We start from the raw sequence: 24,807 nt of genomic DNA, 5'->3' as shown, positions 1-24,807 counted from the left end.
GAATGCAGGGTCCAGGGTTTAGTAACAGTTTAAGGTCTATGAGCAGGTTTTTTTTGCAAATTCTTTATATGGATAGGTTTTTAAAAGTTTGCTGAACAGGCATAAGATAATATTAAGAAGTAATTAAAAGCAGCCCTTTAGCAAATCGTTAAGCGAGAGAAGATAGCAGAGCTGACTGTACTACTAGACAATTTGAAGAATAATCTATTAATTATACCACTTAAATTTTCTTATTTAGCGAATTACAATTTTCTGTAACGCTTATCAGCTAAACGAACCCAGCTGTGCAGGAAGAGACTCCCCCCTCCCACGCTGTCTTAGTGATAATACTACAAGATCTCCAGCTTCACATTCTCAGTAATCCCTTCTTTCAATGTGCTTCTATTACTAGTCAGGGGTTTCATCATCTCGTGTCACCCAGCACACGCAGGAAGGAGAAGCAATACAATGTCCACACTGAGTTTTTTTTGATAGAGCTGGGAAGGGTAAAGCTGGCCATACATTATACAACTTTCCTGCTGCCTGCTTGATTGCATACCAATTGAAAGTGTTTAGGTTTGACCTCATAATATGGTTTAGGTAAATCTAAAGGAAAATTTTACAAGAAAATTGTATAATGTATGGCCAGTCCAAGTTCCAGGTTTTCACTTGTGCCTGTTTTTCAATGACATTAATTCCTTGTCGTTTCCCTACATGAGGGGCACTACCATCCCTGGGACAGATAGCAAGGGGATCCCATTCACAGGAATATGGGCAAATGTGCACTGCCACCCGAATGCTTCCACACAGTGCCAGCCTCTCCGCAAACCCCCCCCCCCCCCATATGTAGCTAACACCACCCACTGTCTCCCAGGCTCCACTTGCCCATCTGTGGGCCCAGGACCGGCTCACCGCAGGCGGCTAGAGTGGAGCCAGCTCCCCTCCCCTTCTTGTCCTGACCCCAAAGTGATGTTATGATGTCACTTCCAGGTCCCCGTTGAGAGATTCCCGGCAACTGAGGCTGGGAAAGAATATAATGCAGTGCGATGTGCACCGCATTACATTCAGGGGAGCAGAGGGAAGACATCCAGTGTGTTTTACACCTTGGATGTCTCAATAGAGAGAACCCGTCACCAAAAAATCATCACATATTATTAATATTATTATTATACAGTATTTATAAAGCGCCAATAGTTCGCTCAGCGCTGTACATTACAAAGGGGGACAGAACATGTGACAGAACAATACAATGCAAAACATGAGGGGATCGAGGGCCCTGCTCTTCCGAGCTTACAATCATAGGGGACATTGTAAAAAAAAAAATATATATATTTTTATTTGTAAAAAAATTAAAGTTACACCCAAAGCACATAACATCCCCCCCCCACATATACACACATACAAACGTAAAAGCACACTCATGAAAAACGTTGACTGCGATACATGTTACATATTGCCGCACACACCAGAATGAGAGCAATAATTCTAGCACCAGACCTCCTCCATAACACTATACTGCTAACCTAGAAGGGGCTTTAAAAGCGCCACATAGAGAAAATATAGGGTACTGAAGCTCATTGCCATTTCATGAGCGCAAGCAAATTTAAGGTTTGACAAGTTGGATATCTATTTACTCGCTGCAACCTCATCTTTTATATTTTACAAAAAAATAGGGTAATTTGTTTTTTTTGTGCCCTAAAATGAACTAGTATATTTTACTGAAATTGTGCAGTAATATCATGTGACATAAAAAATTGGAACTACCACTATTGTATTCTCTAGGGTCTCTGATTTCAGAAAATATATCATGTTTGCGGGTTTTGTGTAATCTTCAGGCCTAAAATGATTTTTTTTAAATCTTGTGCAAAAAAAACGGCTCTGAAACTAAAGGGATTAAGGATAAGCCCGACACTCCCCTTTCCTGACAAGTACCCAATCAGTTCTCATTACACTGCATGGTGTCTTTCTGCTGCCTGTTAGTCCCCGTGTGCGGTGTTGTAGGCAGGCAAAGAGGGGAGGAGTCGATAAACAGCGCAATGTTAAAAATAATAAACATTTAAGTCACCATAAAACCCCTTTTGTTTTTAAAACATTCCTAATGTCACCTCCGATTTAAATACGGTTTTGGTTAAAACATTTTTTTACTTATCTGGACAAGTAGATTGTCATGAGGGACAAGTAGATTGGGACATGATTTAGTCCGTGGACAAGTAGTTTTTTAAAAAATTTCCACACCCCTAATAATCTGCCCCCCAGATGAAAGGATGATGCTTGTCCTGCATTGGTTACTCGGTTGATCGCATAAAGGTTTATGGGGTAGGGGAGGTGGTGAGGATGGGGGCGGTTCGGTGGGCTGGCGATAGATTTTTTGTGTTGCCTAGGGCAGCACAAAACAAATACACGAATGACACACATACACATTATACAGCAGCCTTCCTCAACCAGAGGAAGTTTCATTAATTAACAATCCAATCTCAGGGAATCCCTGCTTAAAGTGACTATATATATATATATATATATATATATATATATATATATATATATATATATATATATATACACACACACACACAACTCATGATACATTAGTATGATGGTCAGTGGGAAGAATGCTTTTTACACTTGTGGTCATTGGAAAGAATTACCCCCTTACAGATAGCTAAAAAGAACAATGGTGTCAGTGGGAACTTATCTGAGAGGCACAACTTGTTCATTGCTCATGGGACCCCTAGCAACCTCTGGAGGAACCCTAGGGTTCTATAGAAGCCTGGTTGAGAAACCTGTTCTATACACACATACAGAAATGCTGACATTTCTCTATCTTCCCTCTCTGATTTCAACAGCCGTGTGGACACTCCCACTTACAGCCCAATCTAAACCTTCTGCTTGTGTGCATAGGACAATGAGATGTAAAATGATTACAACTAGTCAAACAAAACACACATTAAAAGTACATTTAGATTTTAATAAACATATAGTATGAACTAAACTACTAGGACTAAACTGAAGGCTTTTCTATTTGACTGGAGTAGCTTCTTAGGACATTAGAAGCAGGGACCCCGACTGGCATATTGGAATATAAAGCATTTTAGTACATTAAAAGGTAATAAAGATCATCATTGTCAAAGCCAGGTGATTTTGGCTGATCAGACAAATGATTATAAGCTGCAAATAGTAGTGGACACCTCTGATCAAATTTCTCAGGGAAACCCGTAACTTACTGAATTGTTTTTTGCCATTCACCATTGTGTCTCCTGTGAATTTGCCATCAGTACTTAGCCAGCCCCCTCCTTATTGATAATAGCCTACAGACTGCACCTATCCAAGTGTTCATATTAATGGCACACTATTCTGTAAACAGAACGCCTGGTCACCATCAAACCACTTTTCCAGCGAGTACTGCCAAGCCATCAGCACAGAGAAAGCACTGACATTACTTGGAGAATCTTCAGCTGTCTGCAGCACACTCCACGCAATGTGCTGGACATTGGAGGGTGAAACAACTGTTCCTTTCATTAGCTCTCCATTTTGTTTTCATTATCTTGAGGGATGAGAGGAGATATTTATTCTATCTGGAGTATGCACCTGGCAAATTTCCACACTGCAGTTGCTTGACAGCTGTACCATGCCACCATCTCCTCACCCTGGCATGGTCCTACTGAATTAATGTTATCACTGACACCCATTCAACCTCCCAAGATAATGGAGAAAGCACAAAAACTTGGAGTGTGATGAATAAACACGACATTCATCAGAATAAGTGCAGATGGGGATTGCATTCATTGTGGTTGTTTCTGCTACAGGAACACTATCCCGAGAACTTCACATTTACTTGAGAAGAGTTAAACTCTAGGTAAATATATAAATACATAATTTATAGTGGACCTTCATCATCCTCATCCATTTTCTATCATTCTACTCCAACCTTTCTTATAATCATAATTATTTTTATAACTTTTTATAGGTGTATAAATTTACCAAGCCACATTTCATTTTGGTGACAAACAAAACAGGCAAAGACACTGAAACACGGAGAGTACAACCATGACACGTGTAAATCATGTACACAGCATAGAGGAAAATTACACAAGGGAGCATTGTATAATCCAGAACTTTTTTTTTTACACCTTTCTTGGGGAACCCGCCTCATGCTTCCAGTTGTATCGCCTTATTAAACAATGTTGTTGCAGAAGCCCACAGCCTCCTGGCATACTAACATCATACATTTCACAAGGACTCCAGATACCCTACTGTGCATGGACCATGGTGTGTCATTAGGGGCCGGCCATCCTTTCTTGGTTCTTGCAGCAGCCCCGATTAACGCATATCTTTAAGGAGCCAGCTGCAAGAGCTCGGAAAAGACAGCCCGCTCCCATTGATGTCATTGAAGATGATGGCAGCATGGTGGATCCCTACAGAGCACTGTTGGTTTGCCGGGTGCCCGAGTATGTTTTTAGTGGCGAACCCAGAAAAAATAGGCAAGAGAGGGTAAGAAAGAAAAAAAAAAATTGGAGGTGGGGGGTAATGCAGTTATTTATCTTTTGAAACACATTGATATGTAGATTTAAATACAATTAGAACAAGTACTTGAATTTAACTTGGTATTAGCTTCATGTACTGCAGTATTTAGACTGGAGGGAGGGCGGGCACTAGAAGCCAAAGTGTTAAACATGCCAATAGCTGAAAAGACTTAATCTGGCCGTCTATGGCTCAAATATGAGCTGTGGGTAGCCCTTCCAACATCACCCAGCTCAACAAAATGTTAGCTAAGAAAATTGAACGAGACAGGGTGAAAAAAGTTGGGCCAACTAGTGACTGCAGCTGATTGGGCATTTTGACAGCCGCTGGTGCCAGCCATCAGAACACAATAGTCAACCGCAGAAGATTGGTATACACAGTTTTTTGTGGCTGGGGAAATCTATAGATGTCTCTTCTTCAGCCCACTGTGTAAGTGAAACAGGATTTCTGCTGCTCTTTCACTATCTAGAGACATGTTAGGATGTGAAGTTGACCAAACTGCATTGGTTAACTGCAGTAACTACTAACAGATCCTTTAGCAGGCAAAACTGTTCCTATATACTGTATGTTCTGTCAAATGTGTATTCAGCGGTTTGCATACACTTTAGCTTTAATTACCCACTTGCGGACCAGCAACGTACCCGTAATTCAATGGACTTCAAGTGATATAGAGTCTCCAAAACTATTTGCATATATTTCTTAAAACCTTGAAATGTTCACTTGTGGAAAGGTTTGCTAAGGGATTTCATGTGCCCTCATGCCTACAGGCATCTAACTGGATGTGGGCTGAATGCATGTCAGAGCTAGAAGGGCTATATTAAAATAAAAGTCCAAACAGCTAAATACACACAGTTGAAATACGTAAATGTTTATGTCTTTTCTTACACAAGGATTTGCAGGTCCGAGACCCATTTTCAACATGCACACCCCTCTGATAGCCAGAGAGGTCCCTCTGCTTCTTCCCTATTTAACTTTTTTTTTTCTCTTTTATCAGGTCCCTGCTCAGTGGACAGAATTACCACACTGATTACCTGTTCAATAAGCAGGATGGAGTCTGAAAGGTGACAACAAAATAAAGCTGAAAAGGGAAAAGTGTCACCTGTCTGGCTGGGTAGCAGGGCGGACATGTGCTAATCATAAGACTGACGGCTTGCCAGAACTACAATTCTTTTGGCAGGTAAAACAGTAAATGCATATTGCAAATGTGTATTTAGCTGTTAAGGAGTTTCAATTCAAGGAATACGGCTAACTAAATGTGTGCTCCATTTGATATCTGCTTTGCTGTGCCAGGGCGGATTATGAAATACCATTATTTTCAATAGCTGGCAAGAGGCCTACTAGGGAAAGTAGTCAGCATGATTCTGGTGCAGGAGATTTGCAGGCACAAGTGACAGATGAACTTTGCACCAGGTGTTTTTGTGTAAAAGGTGTCAGATAGTCAGATCTCAGGTAAGCATTGAAGCAGCTGGGTCATAAACAAAAGTGCTAATGTAAGAGTGCCCAGTGTACAAAGATACATTTAATGCACATGGGCATGCAGTGAAATATTGCTTTTGAGCTTCACTACATTTGTGCTGATGACCTGCAGTTACATGATTTAAGCAACTACTTACAGCAGCCATAGAATTTAATTCATCAATGTAAAATTCTGGCCAGCTTGTAGCACCTTTATTTTCTTCCTGGTCCTATGGAAAAGAAAAAAAACATAAGAAAAACATTACCATTACAATGGAATATGTTACATTAAAATATAAATGTCTAAAAGAAAAGAGGAACTATTAATAAAGAACTAGTATTACATTTACAAAAACAATGTGAGACACCAATATGCAGACCTGGAATTTACATCTTGGCTTTTTTTTTTCTATTTCTCCCCACTACGCTCTGTAAAGATGACTGGTAATGCAGAACAGAGGAAGCTTATACTGCATTGTAAAGGATTATTTATTTTATTCCTGGTTGAGATATTCATGGCAAGAAAATATTAAAGAACAAAAGGTAGCTCACTCACAGGTCCTAATATTTTGCACCGTTTCTCACATACTCAACTGTTAAAGGCATGGAGGCAATATAGACAATTTTTTCTAACAGAAATGGTTTTTCCAAAATGAAACCATGTTTTGTGGGACAGATTAGATGCAAATGCTGCTTCTTGAAGTTCTTTAAAGGGAAATGGTTATGGAAGACATATGGAGAGTTGGCACTGATTGACTTGTTTTGGAGTGTACACACGTCAGAGTTGTCTTTCTTATCCTTGCTTCAATAGTTAGGCCAGTGCATACATGAATCGACATTCAGCTGGTTCGGAAGCGACTGGGCAAATTTTGATCCATATATGGACAGGATAATTGTACAGAAGTTGATCTGTCATTAGACTTCTGTACTACTGCCCTGTTGGAAAATTTCCTCTCAATCAGTGCATTCTGAGAGCTGGGAAGCCTCCCCACTGTCAAAATACAAAAGGAAGATTTCCTCATTCCCCCATCACACTGAATGGGGGAATCGAGTCAGGTTTTTCCGTTTAACTTGCAGGTTAAACGAAAACAAAAACTAATCATTTTGGGTCACAGACCCAAATGAAGTATATCATGGAACATGGTATGCACATAGTGGATCCAGGCCAGTGGCTTGCAAGTATCCAAGGATAATAAAAGTAGCAATGTGTTCTAGAGCTCACGATCGTTATTTGCATATTGATCACATTTTTCTCCCTATGGATATGCTGCGCAAATTAAAGTCAGCTAAAATAATGTCAACACCCTGGTCAGACCATGATGTGATGATGCTAACACTCTTTAATTTGACTACCATCCTGGCCAAGCCGCATTTGTGATTGAATGAGTCCCTTCTTAGCAACGAGTCAACCCGCCTTGAAGTCATGGAGCACTTGAACTCTTACTTTACCATTAATAAAGTGGAAGATACGACCCCTACTATTAACTGGGCAGCTCATAAAGCCTCTATCCAATTTCCAATTACAGTGCCAAAAAAATCCTTTAAGTTACTTATATGCAGTTAGCAGCAAGAATCACTATAGCTAAATACTGGAAAAGATCAATTATCCCGATTGAATTTAAGAACAAATTGAATTGGATCATGGTTAATGACAGGCTCACATGTATTCTACACAACAATACTGACAAATTTGATAAAACATGGGACCCATGGCTTCAATACATTTCAGTGCCTTGATATTTCCCGATTCGACCAGCTTATCTCCAACTCACTTCTTTTTCTTACTTTTTACTGCCCCCCTTTTTTTTTCGCTTTTTGGGGCTCATTGAGCCTTCTCTTTATTTGTTCTACATCTGTCATGTTTTCTACAACATTCGTTCTGTGTGATTCATGGGGCTACAGCCATTGCCTTTTATATATCTGGTGGACTTACTGTTGGGAATTTCCCATTTGCCCTACTCAATTGTTTTCTAAGGTATGTCTGCTGTTTGTTAAATCAGGTGTTCTTTTGAGATGTTCTATATCTGTTGTTATGACATTTGTCTTGCGCACGATTTGTAACTTTAAAAAATTTCAATAAAAACTATTGAAAAATAAAAGCAGCAATGAAATATATACCTTTAATAAGTTATTAATGGCAGTTCCCATATTTACTTCTTTGTAGTTCCAAAAGCAAGAGGAAAAATAGGAAGGCACAATAAAAGATTTACCATTAATCCTTTCATTGCCCAGTACCCCTTGCCTCACCGTAGGTGCCTTTTTTTATTATTTATTTTTAACTACAAACCCACTTTACACGCCAGGATGCACATAGAATACCAAAGTTTGTTAGATTTTTAATGGAATTTGTTGGATACAGTAGGAATGATAAACACCCCTATCAGGGTTTTTTGTGTTTTGCTGTTTGTGTCAAATTCGGAAGATTTCCCTTTCCTGTCCCAGAAAAGACCGGATGCAAGTTGCAATCTCTCCAAAGCAAAGGAAACTTTAAGAGAGCTGTCACCAGAATAGGTGTACCTACTGGAAGATTTCCTTTGCCTGCTCTACTGGTAACAACTGTAAAATTTTACATTTGCCATCACTTTGTAGACAATGATCACCAGGACAAATAAAGATGACAAATCTCTCCAATGAGACACAGTCAGCAATCTCACAGGGATTCCAACCCTTACCAACACTATCCAAACTAAAGAAAAAAAAGGTTTGGATGTAGATGCACTTTAAGAGAGGAATTCCAGGTATGGCTATTTTAGGCATAGTTACATTGGTCCAGCTTGGACCAATGCAGCTATGTATACATCATACCTGGTTGATGCCCCTGGAAGCTAAAATACACTGAAGTAGACACCGCTACTCCAGTGATCTCCCCAACTTCTGGTTACCATGACCAGAGGCTGCCCTTCAGCATTCTGAATATAGCAGGTCATGCAAAACTTGTTCTGATTGCATGAGGTGGAGAGGCAGGGCAGTGATACCCATGTCACAACGCGGCAGAGCAGTCACTGGAGTAGCGGCGTCTAGTGATTTCCAACTTCTAACAGGCATTGGCCAGGTATGGTATAACTGGAATCCATCTTTCAGAATGTCGATACCACAAAATATGTACCCAACTCAATGGCTATAAAGTTTTCAAATATTCATTAAAGAGCTGAAATTATGTCTCCCCAAAAGTTACAAAACATTGACAAAATGGGAGAACATTATCTATTAAGGTATGAAGCCAGTGCAATGTATATTATTTGCAGTTGGAGAAAACCACATTTTTATGCATGAAGATCAGAAGAGAGCCACGGTCCTAAGTTATCAATGTGTCCACAGCAACAAGACTTGTGCTTTCATCCTCCAAGTGCAGCAATGGAGAACAGAAAAAATACATACATCATGCAAAAATAACCAGTTTAGAAAGGTTTGAACCCTTTCATTCAGTAATGTAAACTATTTAAACACCTTCGTAAAGAAATCTGTTTTAGATGAAAAGATGACTTCAAAAGATGTAAAATAAACAAAGAAAACAGAATTGTTTCAGAGAGCCTTCACGAATGGTTTACATTTAAAATGAAAAAAAGGACAATTAGAGTAGTCTCCTGTTTTTTTTTTTTTTTGTAATCCAGATTTTTATTAGAAGAAAGGAAATATGGTCCCCACATTATACTGGTGTGATGGTCTAATGAAAACACAGGACACAGTTCCTAAATGGCAACCAATTATGATCAAAAGGGTAAAAATTTAATTTATTTGGGTTTATAGAATGAAACAAAGGTTTACTGAAATGTATGTTTCAAATACCAACATACTGTAAGGGTTATATTCTGACAAGTCCAAAAAAAAGGGAATGGTAAAAACAGAATGGAACATATGTAATTACCAGTATTTACATTTGTGCACAAAAGTTTGCATATCCTGACAGAAATTGTGAAATTTTGGCATGAATATAAAAAAAAAAATGACAGATCATGCCAAAAAAACTGTCTTTTAGTCATGAATAGCGATCACACAAAGCCATTTATTATCACATAGTTGTTTGGCTCCTTTTTACATCATTACAGAAAACACCCAAATGGCCATGATCAAAAGTTTACATACCCGGAAATGTTTGGCCTTGGTACAGACACACAAGGTGACACACACAGGTTAAAAATGGCAATTAAAGGTTAATATCCCATATCTGTGGCTTTTTAAATTGCAAATAGTGTCTGTGTATAAATAGTCAATGAGCTTGTTTGCGCTCATGTGGATGCACTGAGCAGGCTAGATACTGAGCCATGGGGAGCAGAAAAGAAGTGTCAAAAGACGTGTGTAACAAGGTAATTGATATTTATAAAGATGTAAAATTATATATAAAAAAAAAATATCCAAAACCTTGAATATGCCAGTCAGTACTGTTTAATCACTTATTAAGAAGTGGGAAATTTGGGGATCTCTTGATACCAAGCCAAGGTCAGGTAGACCAAGAAAGATTGCAGACACAACAGCCAGAATAATTGTTCGGGATACAAAGAAAAACCCACAGATAACCTGAGGAGAAATACAGGCTGCTCTGGAAAAAGATGGAGTGGTTGTTTCAAGGAGCACAATACAATACTTGAACAAAAATGAGCTGCATGGTTGATTTCCCAGAAAGAAGCCTTTACTGCACCAATGCCACAGAATGCCTGGTTACAATATGCCCAACAACACCTTGACACACCTCACAGCTTCTGGCACACTAATTTGTAATGAGACCAAAATAGAACTTTATGGTCACAACCATAAGCGCCATGTTTGGAGAGGGGTCAACAAGACCTAGGACAAGAATACCATCCCCACTGTTAAGCGTGGTGGTGGCACTGAAGTTTTGGGAGTGTGCGAGTTGTAAAAAGGCATGGGGAATCTTGTGAAAATTGATGGCAAGATGAATGCAGTGTGTTATCAGAGAATACTGGTAGACAATTTGCATTCTTCTTCCCAAAAGCTGCACATGGGATGCTCTTGGACTTTCCAGCACAACAATGACCCTAAGCACAAGGCCAAGTTGTCCCTCCAGTGATTAAGCAGAAAAAACTGAAGTGCCCATCACAGTCTCTTGAGCCACTCTGGGGACATCTCAAAATGTGTGGTTAATGCAAGAGGACCAAAGACTTTGCATGACCTGAGGCATTTTGCCAAGAAGAATGGGCAGCTATACTACCTGCAAAAAATCAGGGCCTCAGACAACTATTTCAAAAGACTACATGCTGTCACTGATGCTAAAGGGGGCAATGAACAGTATTAAGAACTAAGGGTATGCAGACCTTTAAACAGGAGTCATTTCATTTGTTTACTTGTTGCCATGCTTTGTTTTAGGATTGTGCCATTCTGGTATGACCTATAGTTGAACATAAATCCCATAAGAAATAAAAGAAATGTGTTTTGCCTTCTCACTGTTTTCTTTAAAAATGGTACATACTGTACTGTATATTACCAATTCTCAATGGGTTTGCAAACTTCTGAGCACAATTGTAAATAACGTGAACAAAAAGTAAAAAGAGCCTATCTTCTAGAATCCATGAACCCACAAAAAATAAACATGATTGGGATAATAATAACTAATAAAAGACCCCCCAAAAAATTAAATATCTGAAAACTGCAAATCACTTCCCACACAACAGTTTATTGTATGAAAAACAAGCACAAACATTAAAAAACATAGCAACTATTCATAAAATATATCTCCCCTTGCTCCAAAAAATCAATTTTAAGATAAGGTCTCAGACTATATGGTCGATATCTCTGGAATATGAGGCTCTCTTGTGACAAGTTGCAGTCTAGGTGTAGTGCTTTTAAGTTTTCATTTCAAAGCCTCAAGCAACTTCTTTTTGCCCAGATTTCACAGATGATAAAAGATAAACAATATTCCTCAAAGTATCGTAGATATATTCTACTTCATGAGTAGTAGATATATTCTCTATGCATACATAAATGTTTGTATTACAGACAGTACTCAAGACCTGGTACAGATCAGGGTGCACTATACTACTCTAGGCTAATATGGGGGCTCAGTCCTCAAGTATTTATTTTAATATCTCATTGTCAGTGTTTGGTTTGTTCATTTATCCTCACCCATGCTATTGGTCTCCTTTCTTTGTGGCCCTTGGTGAGTCACATATCACCTGTAGAGCCATCTTTGAGAGAGACTGTGGATTATCAGCAACATCCAGCGGGTGGAGGAATATCTGGTTTGACCTGACCTTAAAGAGCTACTAGTGGATCTTTCAGAGATAATTTATCTCTAAATGCGCAGTTACGCTGTGCATCTGGTGAGTGCACAGCCTTATCCTTTTCACGTTCACCGCATGGAATCAGCACTTTGAAGGAGAGAAATTACCACAAAGACTGTTTTTGCCCTGCATGTTACTCTGCTTACTGTTCAGGATCACATTAGTCACCTATGATCACTATATTGACACCTTGGATAATTTTCATTACTTGTGTTATAGCGCCGCATCTTTTATATTATATGCTTTTGTAAGGTTTATTGGTATCCTTTTTGATGCTGTGGCTGCTTTAGTTTTATAGCGCTCGCAACTTCTTTTACATTTGCTTAGGATATATACCATTTATATTGCTGAGCAGCTTGATTTATTCTGCTTACCTACATTATGGCAGATATTTTTGAGATTCGGTCCATGAGAAAGGATATACCTGATGATGTGTTTATTATTGATCATGATACAGAAGACCTTAGGGGTCTGTTTATGCATTTACATAATCTAACGTCAGCAGAAATTAGGACACTTTGGGACATCTCCTTCCTTGAAAGATATATTAAGGAGGGGATGGTCCCACGCTCACTCAGATGGGAAGTGTCCCCAGAGACTGACGATATAAATGGTACTGTGGAATGGTACCAATTTTTTAACTCAACTGGGTTGGATTTACTCAAATTCTTGATTTTGAGAAAAAAGAAAAAACTGACCCATCTTGATATAGAGATCAATAAAATACGAGAAAAACTGTTGCCTTATAAAGATAAGGAGGAATATAAGATCGAATCCAACAAACTTAAAGTATTCATGGATAATTTAGATCAAGAGCAAAGAATTAAGAAACGCAAAAAATATGCGAGGGATCATAAAGACTATTCTGAAAGTCAAGTTTTTAAATGGCAAACTAGAAAAGAGGAAATATCTAATACTTCACAGTATAACCACACTGTTCCTCCACAAACTCCAAAACCATATGGAGCCAATCAATCTCTCCCACAACAGGGACATCACAGAACACCTAAAAGACCCTATAACAACCATGGGTACAATATACCTACTGATAATAGATATACACCCCTTTACCGACCAGAATGTTGGATATAGGGACTATGGAGGATACCCCAAACAAGGACATGGGAGTAGAAACCATAAGGGTCCCACTAAATATGCACGTGATTCTCAGAATAGATCATATCAAAATCACACAAATAATTATCAGAGACCTAATATCCAGCATTTTCAACCAAGAAATAATGGTAGGACACCGCAGAGACCCAACAATAACGGAAGGAACCCTGGATACAGACCGCACGGTCAACAATATAATAATATCAATTACATGCAACCTCCCCCAAATGAATCTAATTACCATCACACTGGATGGAGAGATAACAACTATACACCAGCCCATTTTTTAGAGGAGGACAGGGTCCGCAAAAGAAGTATCCAACCAGAGGAAAGAGAGGAGGCAAGAGGGTCAACAAACCCAAAAAAACGGAAAATGTAAAAGGGAAAGGGATTTTTAATTTGAGTGATATTACATTATCACCTCAAGAATTGAATTTACTAGACAGGGGTTTGAAGTTTGCACCTGAAAATAAACTTAACAAATTTCAAACCTATATTGATGTGCAAAAATTTGTGAGGCAGATATCTCTTAAAAAATATTTTATGAACAATCCCGTAGAACGTAATTATTCCAAAGAGACATTTAATTCAAATCTTAGGAATGCTTCGTTATATAATCCTCCTCCACAATCCCAAAATCATGTGAACATATTTAAAGATATGGTATTGAAAGATCTCGCTGCGATTAAAATTAAGGATAACTACAAATATGATAATACAAGAATGGCTATAGATTCCCTTTTGAAGAAAAAGGATCTAGTCATATGTCCGGCTGATAAGGGTGGAGGTGTAGTAGTATTGAACAAAAAGGATTATATACAAGAGGTATACAATATATTGAGTGATAACAATACATATCATCTGTTACAGAGTGACCCTTTAAAACAGTATAAGAAATCTCTTAAATCTCTCATTAAACAGGGATTTGATGATCATATTTTGAATAAAAAAGAGAGAGACTTTTTATGCCCCACCTGTCCAAGATTGCCTATTATGTATATACTCCCTAAGATGCATAAAAGCCTTACACATCCCCCGGGGAGACCAATCATTAGTGGGATGGGCTCTTTATGTTCAAAGGTAGGACAATATATAGACCATTTTTTACAGCCTTTAGTTACTAAAACTCCTTCCTACCTTAGGGACACTAAGCAGGTCCTTCAAGACATTAAGAATTTAACCACAGAACCTTCCACAATTTTGGTGACGGCAGATGTCGCATCATTATATTCGAATATTAAACATGATGACGGTATGCAAGCGGTTGAATTTTATTTGAAGGATCTTAATGAAATGCCTGCCTCACAGAAAGTTTTTATTCTGGATCTTTTACAGTTCGCAATGACCAAAAACTACTTTTGGTTTGACGGTAAATTTTATCTGCAGACCACTGGTGTTGCGATGGGAGCGAAGTTCGCTCCCAGCCTGGCCAATTTGTTTATGGCCAGGTGGGAAGAAGACATCATTTATTCCCGCGACTGGCCTGAGTTATATTTTTATAGAAGGTACATTGATGATATTCTATTAATTTGGAAAGGGGACGAGCAGGCACTTATTAACTTTTTTATTACTTTGAATAATAATACACAAAATATTAAATTGACTTATGAATATAGCACAGTGAGTATCAACTTTTTAGATTTAACATTAATAAATTATGAAGGGTCCATCATTACTAAATCTTTTTGTAAGCAAACGGACCGTAATGGCTATATTCCGGTTGATAGCTGCCACCATCCGGCATGGCTCTCTAACATTCCTAAGGGCCAGTTTTTGAGGATCCGTCGTAACTGTACAAATCTTGAAACGTATTTTGCCCAAGCAGATATATTAAAAAAGAGATTCATCGAAAAAGGTTATGATGAATCCTCACTCACATGCACTTTAACATCGGTTGCTAATATGAATAGAGATTTGATGTTTAGTAATAATATGGGACAGCAATCTGCTAAAGTTTGTCCGTTTGTCACAACTTTTTCGTCCCAGTATAAAAGTGTCACAAAAATTATTAGGAATAATTTGAAAATTCTTATGGCAGACCCAATGCTCACAAAAATCTTACCATCTAGACCGGAAATTACATTTAGAAGAGCCATTTCTTTGAGAAATAGAATAGCGCCTAATGTAATTAACCCTCCTTCTAAGATCCAGCTTTTTAATGGCTTAGTGGGTTTCTTTCCATGCAACAAATGCGTTATCTGCACTTGTAGTAGCCATAGAAAAAGGAGAATTGATCAATTTGCCTCTACTTCTACTAATAAGCAATATGACATTAGGAGTTTTATATCATGTAATACTAGATATGTGGTATATTTACTCCAATGTCCGTGTTCTAAACAATATATAGGCCGCACTACAAGAAGGTTGCGAGACCGTCTAAGGGAACACGTATAGAATATAAAACGTGGATTTAAGGAACACTCTCTTTCAAAGCATTATAGGCTTTGCCATAATAGAGACCCATCATCGCTCAAATTTACAGCCATAGATGTTGTACATCACCATTGGAGGGGTATTAATAAGAAAAAAGCTGTTTCCCAACTGGAGACAAAGTGGATATTTGAGATGGGATCTATGTATCCCAGAGGGTTAAACGTTGATATAGATATCAACTGTTTTATAGATAATAGCTGAAATTTTGAATTATGTTTTTTATCTCCAGCTTTATCTCCACTTTTTATCTCCATTTTTATCTCCATTTTTCCTATTCGTATAGATTTAAAGACTTCTATGTTCCCTCTGTGTACCTTTTATATTTTATCTTTTGATTTTTCACATATACATATGTACGTACATATGTATATGTATGGTTTTTTGGTCATTGTGATTTTTAATATTTTTAATATTTTAATATTTCTAATATTTTTAGTATTCTTTATATTTTGATATACATCTTTACATAACTATATAGAGTATTTTAGGATATTATGCATACTTTGGTTACAATTTTATTAAAGATTCACATTCTATATGCATATACCATGACATGTATTGAATATTAATTATAGTTTCAAGATGTGTTATGAAGTTATTATTGAGTTTATTTAATGTTGTTTATAATGTGTATGTCATCGACATCACCAAGATTTACCTACAATGAGTTTATTCTCTATGTCTTGATGAGGAGCTTTTAATACTACATATATTCCAAATTGATCTCGCACATGCGCAGTTGTTCGTCTGCGACGGCATTTATTTATTACTTATTTGCATTTATATTGACGGACTTTAGAGTTCAGGAAGCTCTGGCACCGCTTATTGAAGTTTTATGTAAACCTTTGGGGTATTTTCCTATGTTTATTGTAAGTTTCCCTGGTGATTCAGTGACACTCACAGACGATTGTAAAAATGGCGCCCGCGCATGTGAGATCATATCGGTCTCCGGCAATATGGCGCCTGATATGGAGACATATCTCTCATGAAAAATGGCGCGGTCGTAATGCGCATGCGCCATTTACGGTTTATAATGGACGCTGTTAAACAAGGACGCTGAAGCTTATTCCCTTTTTGATGATGTGCGGTTAGCACGAAACGCGTCAGGGTAGGAGTTACAGCGTCATTATCTTCTTGCCGCCGGCACCATGGAGGTCCCGGCGGCCATCTTTTAATCCACCTCATGGTCAGTGTTTGGTTTGTTCATTTATCCTCACCCATGTATACTGCTTAGAATAAAATCTTTTAAACGGTATTACGCTATTGGTCTCCTTTCTTTGTGGCCCTTGGTGAGTCACATATCACCTGTAGAGCCATCTTTGAGAGAGACTGTGGATTATCAGCAACATCCAGCGGGTGGAGGAATATCTGGTTTGACCTGACCTTAAAGAGCTACTAGTGGATCTTTCAGAGATAATTTATCTCTAAATGCGCAGTTACGCTGTGCATCTGGTGAGTGCACAGCCTTATCCTTTTCACGTTCACCGCATGGAATCAGCACTTTGAAGGAGAGAAATTACCACAAAGACTGTTTTTGCACTGCATGTTACTCTGCTTACTGTTCAGGATCACATTAGTCACCTATGATCACTATATTGACACCTTGGATAATTTTCATTACTTGTGTTATAGCGCCGCATCTTTTATATTATATGCTTTTGTAAGGTTTATTGGTATCCTTTTTGGTGCTGTGGCTGCTTTAGTTTTATAGCGCTCGCAACTTCTTTTACATTTATTTTAAAACATTTTTGGAGCAAGGAATGAGTGATTTTGCGATTGCTTATCATGGATTTAATGTTTGTACATGTTCATTGTACAATCATTCTTTTATTTTTGTCTTGAAATGTATGTTTCCAGTTGTACCAGTTTAAGAAGACTGAGCCTTCCAACAATCCCTACTTTGAAAAGAAGGGTCCCAGCAGATGCAAGGAAAAGAAAATACATGCACTAAATATATTAAAGAACAACTCTAGGCAGATGAAATATACCAATAGCTGTTCTTTAATGGACTGGATTTTGATTCTTGGCAGGTACTCTTTAAGGCAGGCCCTGTGTAATCTGGACAAGTGTCTGTTCACAGACATGTTCTATTTGTGAGGAATAACTGAGGTTGATGATAGAGCCGCACTTCATCTTTTGTAAAGAAGCTGTCTGCAGTGAGATCTGATACATGCTCATTCGTAATTACTTCTGTTTCATACTCTAAGTGAAGATGTCAAGGGGCTTGGCAGTTTCTAGAACTCTTCAGCTACTCTTCAGAAAACTCAGAGGCCATCACCACTTGTAATTTGCTAAGAAGCTGCATGCTGACCACACCCAATGACGCAAAGGCCAGCGATCCCTCTGCCACAATAATAGCAGCATTGCTCATGCATGGTTGACTCACATTATCCCACATCTCTGCACATGCGTGCTTACAATTGCCGGGCAAGATTAGCCTTGCAAGTGCAATAGTAATTATTGTGAGCGCAATGCTGCGATCAATATGGCAGCAACATCTAATGCATGCACGGTAGCAACTACTTTTTAAGTGATAGCCACTATATAAATGGCAATACTGCACATGGAGTGACTCGCACAATATACATAGCTGTCAACTTTTAACAACACAGTCAGGCCATACTGCCATACATACATCATCCGGTTCGGTTTGCGTCACCAGGACTACTACTGCAAATTCACAGGTCATTTGGCTGCTCATAATGCGCATGTATGGGGGAATGGATGTTGGATGTTAACGACACCTAAACACCCAACACCTGCCAGTCGCCATATTAACCACTTCCAGACCAGACACTTTTACCCCCTTCCTGACCAGGGCAATTTTCAGCTTTTAGCGCTATCACACTTTGAATGACAATTGCGCGGTCATGCAACAAAGTACCCAAATGAATTTTTTACCATTTTTTTTTAGATAGATAAAGCTTTATTTTGGTGGTATTTATTCACCACTGGGATTTGTATTTTTTTTGCTATGTAAATGAAATATCCAAAAAAATTTTTAAAAAAGTGTTTTTTTTATAAAATTTTGCAAATAAATAATATTTCATCATAAATCTTAGCCAAAATTTATTCCGTTATCTTTTTAGTAAAAAAAAAAAATCCAAATTAGTTTATAAGCAAAAATTATAATTTTTAAACATTTTTTTTTACATTTTTATTTTATTTTTTTATATTATTTTTTATTTTTTTTTTATTTTTTTACATACTGTCACCCTAGCAGTACAGTGTCACCATGGTGACACTGTACTACTTGTGAGGGGTGATAAAGATTTTTTTTTTTTTTTTTACACTGATTGCTTTTACACCCATATAGGATGTAAAAGCAATCATTTCTCTTTCTCTCTGTGTGCATTCTTGCACTCATTGAGAAATACAGAGTGAGCTGTGATTGGTCACAGCTTGTCACATGGTACAAGGCTTTTGTGAATAGCCTTGTACCATGTGACCTCTGTGATCATTCACAATTTCACACATAGTAAGCAATGATGTCAGAATTGACATCTTGCTTACTACTTTGCATGTGATCACTGATTGGCCAATCAGTGATCATATGATCGGGACCTCGTACAGAGGTCCCGTCCGACGATCGGTGTTTCACTGTGTCCGGAGGACACAGCGGGCACCGGATCACGGTGCTGCGCGCTCCCAGGGAGCGCGCACAAGCAGGGTGCGGGGAGGCCGTTTATAGACGGCCACCCGACCCTGCAGTGCCACCGTCCGGCCGTTTAAATACAACGGCCGGTCGGGAAGTGGTTAAACACAAACCTGGAATCTAAGTTTAAGAAGTCAAGGGGGCAAAGTGATACTAAAGGCTCAGTTTTTTTCTCTTTAAACTAACAAGTATTTAACAAGCAACAACAAGCAATTGTTTTGCACTGAGCAGCCCCATTCCTCCTCCTCTCAGGCTCCCCACTGGCGCACCTGGCTCCTCACCCCCCGCGCAATGTGCCCACAGGAAGCCGCTTGCTATGGGGGCACTTGTGCGTGCTCACTCCCGATCTCTACACTGTGTGTTCACAAGAAAGACAGTGGGGCTCAGCCCTGCACCCTCATCACAGGCTCTGACTGACAGCAGGGGGAGCCAATGGCTCTCGCTGCTGTATCTGAGCCAATGAAGAGCAAGAAAGCCTCGGCTAGAGATCCAGTTCAGGTATGTATGTATTTAGGTGGGAGCTGCACGCAGAAGGTTTTTTTTTTTTACCTAACTGCATTTAGAATGCAGTAAGGTTAAAAAAAAAAAAAAAAAAAAAAAAACCTTCGGCCTTTACAACCACTATAAAAACTTAAAACATTTGCATTTCTCAGTTACAATTTATAACTATGCTGCCCAATTAATATGTACATCTAAAACAACTAACCTAACCCTTAATCCCATAATATTTTGATAATGAAATCTGATTTTCAATTTAAAACTAAGGGAGAAACTAAAAATGCCTTTCTGCTTCTTATATACTTCTTTTACAATAACGGTGGGATTTTATGGAGAATGAAATTGCAATTGTTGGTACATGTAAAGGTTTGTGGAAACACCCAAAACGCCCTGGTACAGGTTGGGGATTATGCCCAGAGATCAAACTGTTGAAGTATTAAAGACACAGAAGAAATCAGTAACTAAAATTGACTTGGGTTGACTGGCCCATTAACCTAATATGGTCAGAATTATGGTTAATCTGGTATAGATCCTAAATGTAAGAGCTATTCTACTACATCTTGGAAAATTATTACTTTAGTCTAAAAACAATGTTTTAATTTGCCTATGCCTGGGACAACATTATCTTTAAAACAAAAAGATATCCAGTTAGATTTGGAATGGCCGGGACAGTAGGGGTACTCGTGCATGGGCCTCATTCGTCTACGACTGCAGAATTCATATGACCCTTTATGTACTTCCAAGCTCAATTTCCTAGTTTGACTGGAGCGTACTTTCAAATCTATCACATTATCGGCCATCTGATCATGAGGGAATTGCAACCCAATTAAAAGGATGGTCGTAAAGTGCTTTGCCTCACGCCAGTGGTTATGCAAATGATATTATTATGAGGTGATTAAATGCAAATTGAATGTATAAATGGCTCTATCTCATGCTGGAAACCAAGAGCAATTCTCATCCCTGGCGCTCAGATCCCTGCACGTAAGGGTGACATCTGAACCTGTTAACAGGTCAGTAAAGCACAGAATGAGGGTCAGTTTATCCTACTTGCCAGTCTCTTTTGTGTTAATTCAGTGATAACACTCCATAAATTTCTGGTAGTCTGTATCTAGTAGAGGAGAAACCTCACTTTACATTCCATCATAAATAGAATGCACTTAACGGGCCTATTAAACCTCTACAGTGTGTCTGTTCCAAGCAGTTAATTGTTTCTGCTTAGACAGCACTCATGGAAAGTTGTGTGACCTTCAGATTCAGGTTCGAGAATGACAAATCCTTTATTAACAAGCACCCATCATAAGAACATAGTAGACTGGCCAATTTGTGGGGGAACCATTATTTGGCCTCAGAAGGAAAACAGAAAGCAGCACTGTGAACAGAATATGAACGTCTGGTTTTGCTTAAAACTTTTTTTTATCCCCAATTTTGGTGGAGGAAGAAACATTAATATCTTTTGACCCTATACACCTAAAGCTTTTTTTTTCTTAGAACTGAACTTAAAAAGAAAATGTTTGCATAAACATTAATAGTGCAAAAGCAGTACCCTGAAAAATCTACCTTTTGCCTTAAATTTCTCCTGGAAAAGATCAGTGTATGGCATGTAAGTGTGCCTAGGCACTCTTGTGAATTTAGCCTCATAGCTGTATATCTGCAGTATTACATCTAAAGTATTGCTGGCTCGGATGACTGCCAGTCTCAAATCTAGTGTGAGATTTGATGTTATTACTTCATTGTTCTGTTTGCCGGAGGCTCTGGCACCAGGAAGCAAACCTACACCTCTACCAAGATGGCCACTCACACACAGAGATACCAGGAAAAACAAGGCATGGTAAGTCAGCAATGAGTATAAGCTGAAGGGAGACCACAGGCAATACTGGTAACTAGCGCTTTACCCTCTGCTTGCCTATATCTGCGCACAGCTTGTAGATGTCAGTTCCTTTTTAAAGGAATAGGTTTACTAAAAGCCCCCAGCCCTTCAACCTAATCTGTTTTCAAACGTCCCCCACCTTCACTCATGCTTACTAACCTCTTCCCGATGTTATCTCCAGTGTTTACAGTATTCTTCCTGAAATTTAGTACAGCTACCGTCACCTGCGCAGCAATTCCCCATAGACTTGAATGAGGCCATACCAATGGGATAACTATAACTATAGGAAGTTATTGCACAGGAAGGGCCAGATAAGCTTTAGGAAGAAAGGGTATAAGTACTGCAGGGACTGGCACCATCGGGAAAGGTAAACAGCTGGGCTGGGGGGCACAAGGCTTACATTAGGTTAGGGGGTTGTAAAGGCTGGAAGTTTTTTGTTAAAAAAAAAACTGAACTTCCTGCCTACCTTGCTCATGTACTTAACTTTTATGTTCTACATAACTATACCTTATTGGAATGAATATTACAGATGTGCCCTTTTTTCTCTGTTGTATGTTATACCTTATGCTGTTAAGCTGTTTTTGCAGCCTATTTCTTAATAAATAAAAATGTTTGTAAACAAAAAAACAACAACTGAACTTCAATATTCAGTTTCGGGAAATTTTGGATAAGGTGGGGAAGGTGTAGACCTTCCATGTTTCATCAACTGTGCATTCCAGTTATCTTTACTTACTTAGTCTTTAGAAACTGTTTTGCCAACAAACGTTGTCACTTCTGGAATTTCTGGTACATAGCATAGTACATAGTACATAACTTAAAAGGAGAAGTATAGCCAAAGCTTTTTTGGTTGTATTTCTATGGATTACAGGAGTGCAGTTCATTCTGCACTCCTGTGGCCCATTTTCAGCCAACAGTGGGCTAAAGTCCACTGTCGGCTAATGTTGACCCAGGCCCTGAAAAGATCCCTACCATATGGTCGGGATCCACACAGCAGCCTGGGCCAGCATCTCACTCAGTCTCTCAGCTATCCGCCAAGAGCCTGATGCAGCCCCTCCCGCCACCTCCACGGGCCAGCGCTGAAGTGAGCACTGAAGGGGTAGAGCAGAGACTGACAGTTCTAGCTCTCCGCTCACAGTGGAGAGGGAAAACTGAGCGATCAGTGGTGCAGAGCCGACGGGGACAAATGTAGCATCAGATTGATGCTGTATCCACCTAGGTAAGTATAAACTTTTTTTTTTTTACAAAGTCCATACTTCTTTTTTAAACATCAACAAAAGGAAACCAGTTGTATCTTAACTGCTGAACACACTTACTTTTTTCTTGCTGCAGTAAATCTGCCATTTCTTCTCAGCTGGAAGGGCAAACATGGCTTCCCTGTGCTTGTCTGAGAGGTCCAGCTCATCCTATGAACAAGTATATGAAAAAAAGTATTATTCACAGAAATTGCTGCAATACAAATTCACTCTGCATCCCATCCCCGTTAAAACGATCGGGGGGTTTACATTTTAACGCACAAATGAGAAAAGACTGCAACTCTGCACTAGCAGTTCTACAGGTCTACAAAGGTTTTAAAAAGATCTACTGAAACCTCCAGGATGTAGCTTGCTTTTCCAGGTTGACATATGACAGACCATTTTTGTCTACTGTAAATCAAGTGCAAATATAATACGCTTGAATTGATTTCTCGTTTACAGCAGAGAAACTAGGTGGGCTAAACTGTCCCTATCTACCATCAAATACCTTGCTTGGTTGAGTATCTGCCAAAAACACTTTTTTCCTATATGACAAAAGCAAAAAAGCATATAAAAACAACACCATTTCTTCCCACTAATAGTCTGAACAAGATACTATCACATCATTTGGGGGAAAATCAGAAATTCAAAGTTCCCCACCAAAATGGCAGAAAAAAAGCAACAGTTTGCTCTGCTAAATTATAAAGGATGTTTTATCTTTTTGCAGCGAGCTAGACTTTTCACTTGGCAATATGGAATGTTCCTTAAATGTACCATGAAATATGAAACAAATGTTGCACAGCAGAATGCATTTTCCCTTTATAGGGAGATACACATAGCGCCTTCTAGATCTCACTATCAGATCTTCGCACAAAGTTTACACAGACAGAAGTAATTTTGCATTGCACAGATACTGCAGACAATGGCTAATGCCTATGAAAATATACAAGTCTGTATTCATATAGGTAAAAATAAATAATCATAATTTTCTCGTGAACATACATTTTAAAGTAAGCTAAAAAGGCTCCTTCAACTAGTCTGCAAAACAGAACGTGGTTATTCTAGGAGGGACTGTGCAGCACTGCAGCAGAAACCAGTCTCCGGTCCACCACTTTGGTGGGATCTCAGCAAGCTTGTTTCAGCCCACTTTACAATCTAGCCCAAACCAACAAGTTATACTGCTAATTCTACCCAAGAAAAAAAAGCAGCACTGGGTTTTAGTAAAAGTCTATTCCCTCTGACCTTTTTAAAATGAACTTGTAGTTCGACCATACTGGACACATAACAGGTTCACTTAGTAGCCACTCCTCCCCCAAACTTACACTTACAATGAATTGTCAGATGGTATATGAGCATCCCTCCAAATTATTGTGTTCAGGTGTTACCAGTGAAGGGTACTGTTAGGGTTACAGCATACGGTACAAACACATTTTAGGAAGTTGTGTTCTATCTTATTGAGCTTGGTGTGGAGGTATTTTGAGTGGCCTGCATAAAGCCTCAACGCTAATAGACAACTTTACGTTGAACTGGAATACCAAATGCAAGCCAGGTCTTTTCACCCAAAATTAGCACTTGACCTCAAATGCTCCGACTGGTGGAACACCAATTTCTACAAAAAAATGTGGAAAACCTGCCTGGAAGGAGTAGAAAAACTGTTATAGCCCATAGTTCTGGAATGGGATGTTAGCAAATTGATTTGTTTGAACCTAAAAGAGGTCTATACTGTAGTCCTCTCCTACTTCATGTGATAGCATTCAAGTCTAGCTGCCTGCTCATCTAAGGAAGCGGGAAATGTTCCCCATACCTAGAAGAACAGGG

General features: G+C 38.8%; 1 protein-coding gene across 3 annotated transcripts in view; it reads right to left on the bottom strand.

Annotated features, from left to right (window-relative positions):
- DAAM1 (dishevelled associated activator of morphogenesis 1) overlaps positions 1-24,807 on the bottom strand; it is a 268,997-nt gene that overhangs the window by 96,024 nt on the left and 148,166 nt on the right. For all 3 annotated transcript variants that reach the window (XM_089676532.1, XM_089676535.1, XM_089676533.1), the window contains 2 exons: positions 23,071-23,160; positions 6,111-6,182 (listed from right to left, as the gene is read on the bottom strand). In XM_089676532.1, the coding sequence (XP_089532658.1) occupies positions 6,111-6,182; positions 23,071-23,160 (162 nt within the window). The remainder of the gene's footprint in view (positions 1-6,110; positions 6,183-23,070; positions 23,161-24,807) is intronic.

This window comes from Staurois parvus, unplaced genomic scaffold (genome assembly GCF_062004578.1).
Source record: "Staurois parvus isolate SC_StPar_1 unplaced genomic scaffold, SC_StPar_1.0 ptg000171l, whole genome shotgun sequence".
Classification (NCBI taxonomy): Eukaryota; Metazoa; Chordata; class Amphibia; order Anura; family Ranidae; genus Staurois; species Staurois parvus.
This window is presented reverse-complemented; position numbering and strand designations above follow the sequence as displayed.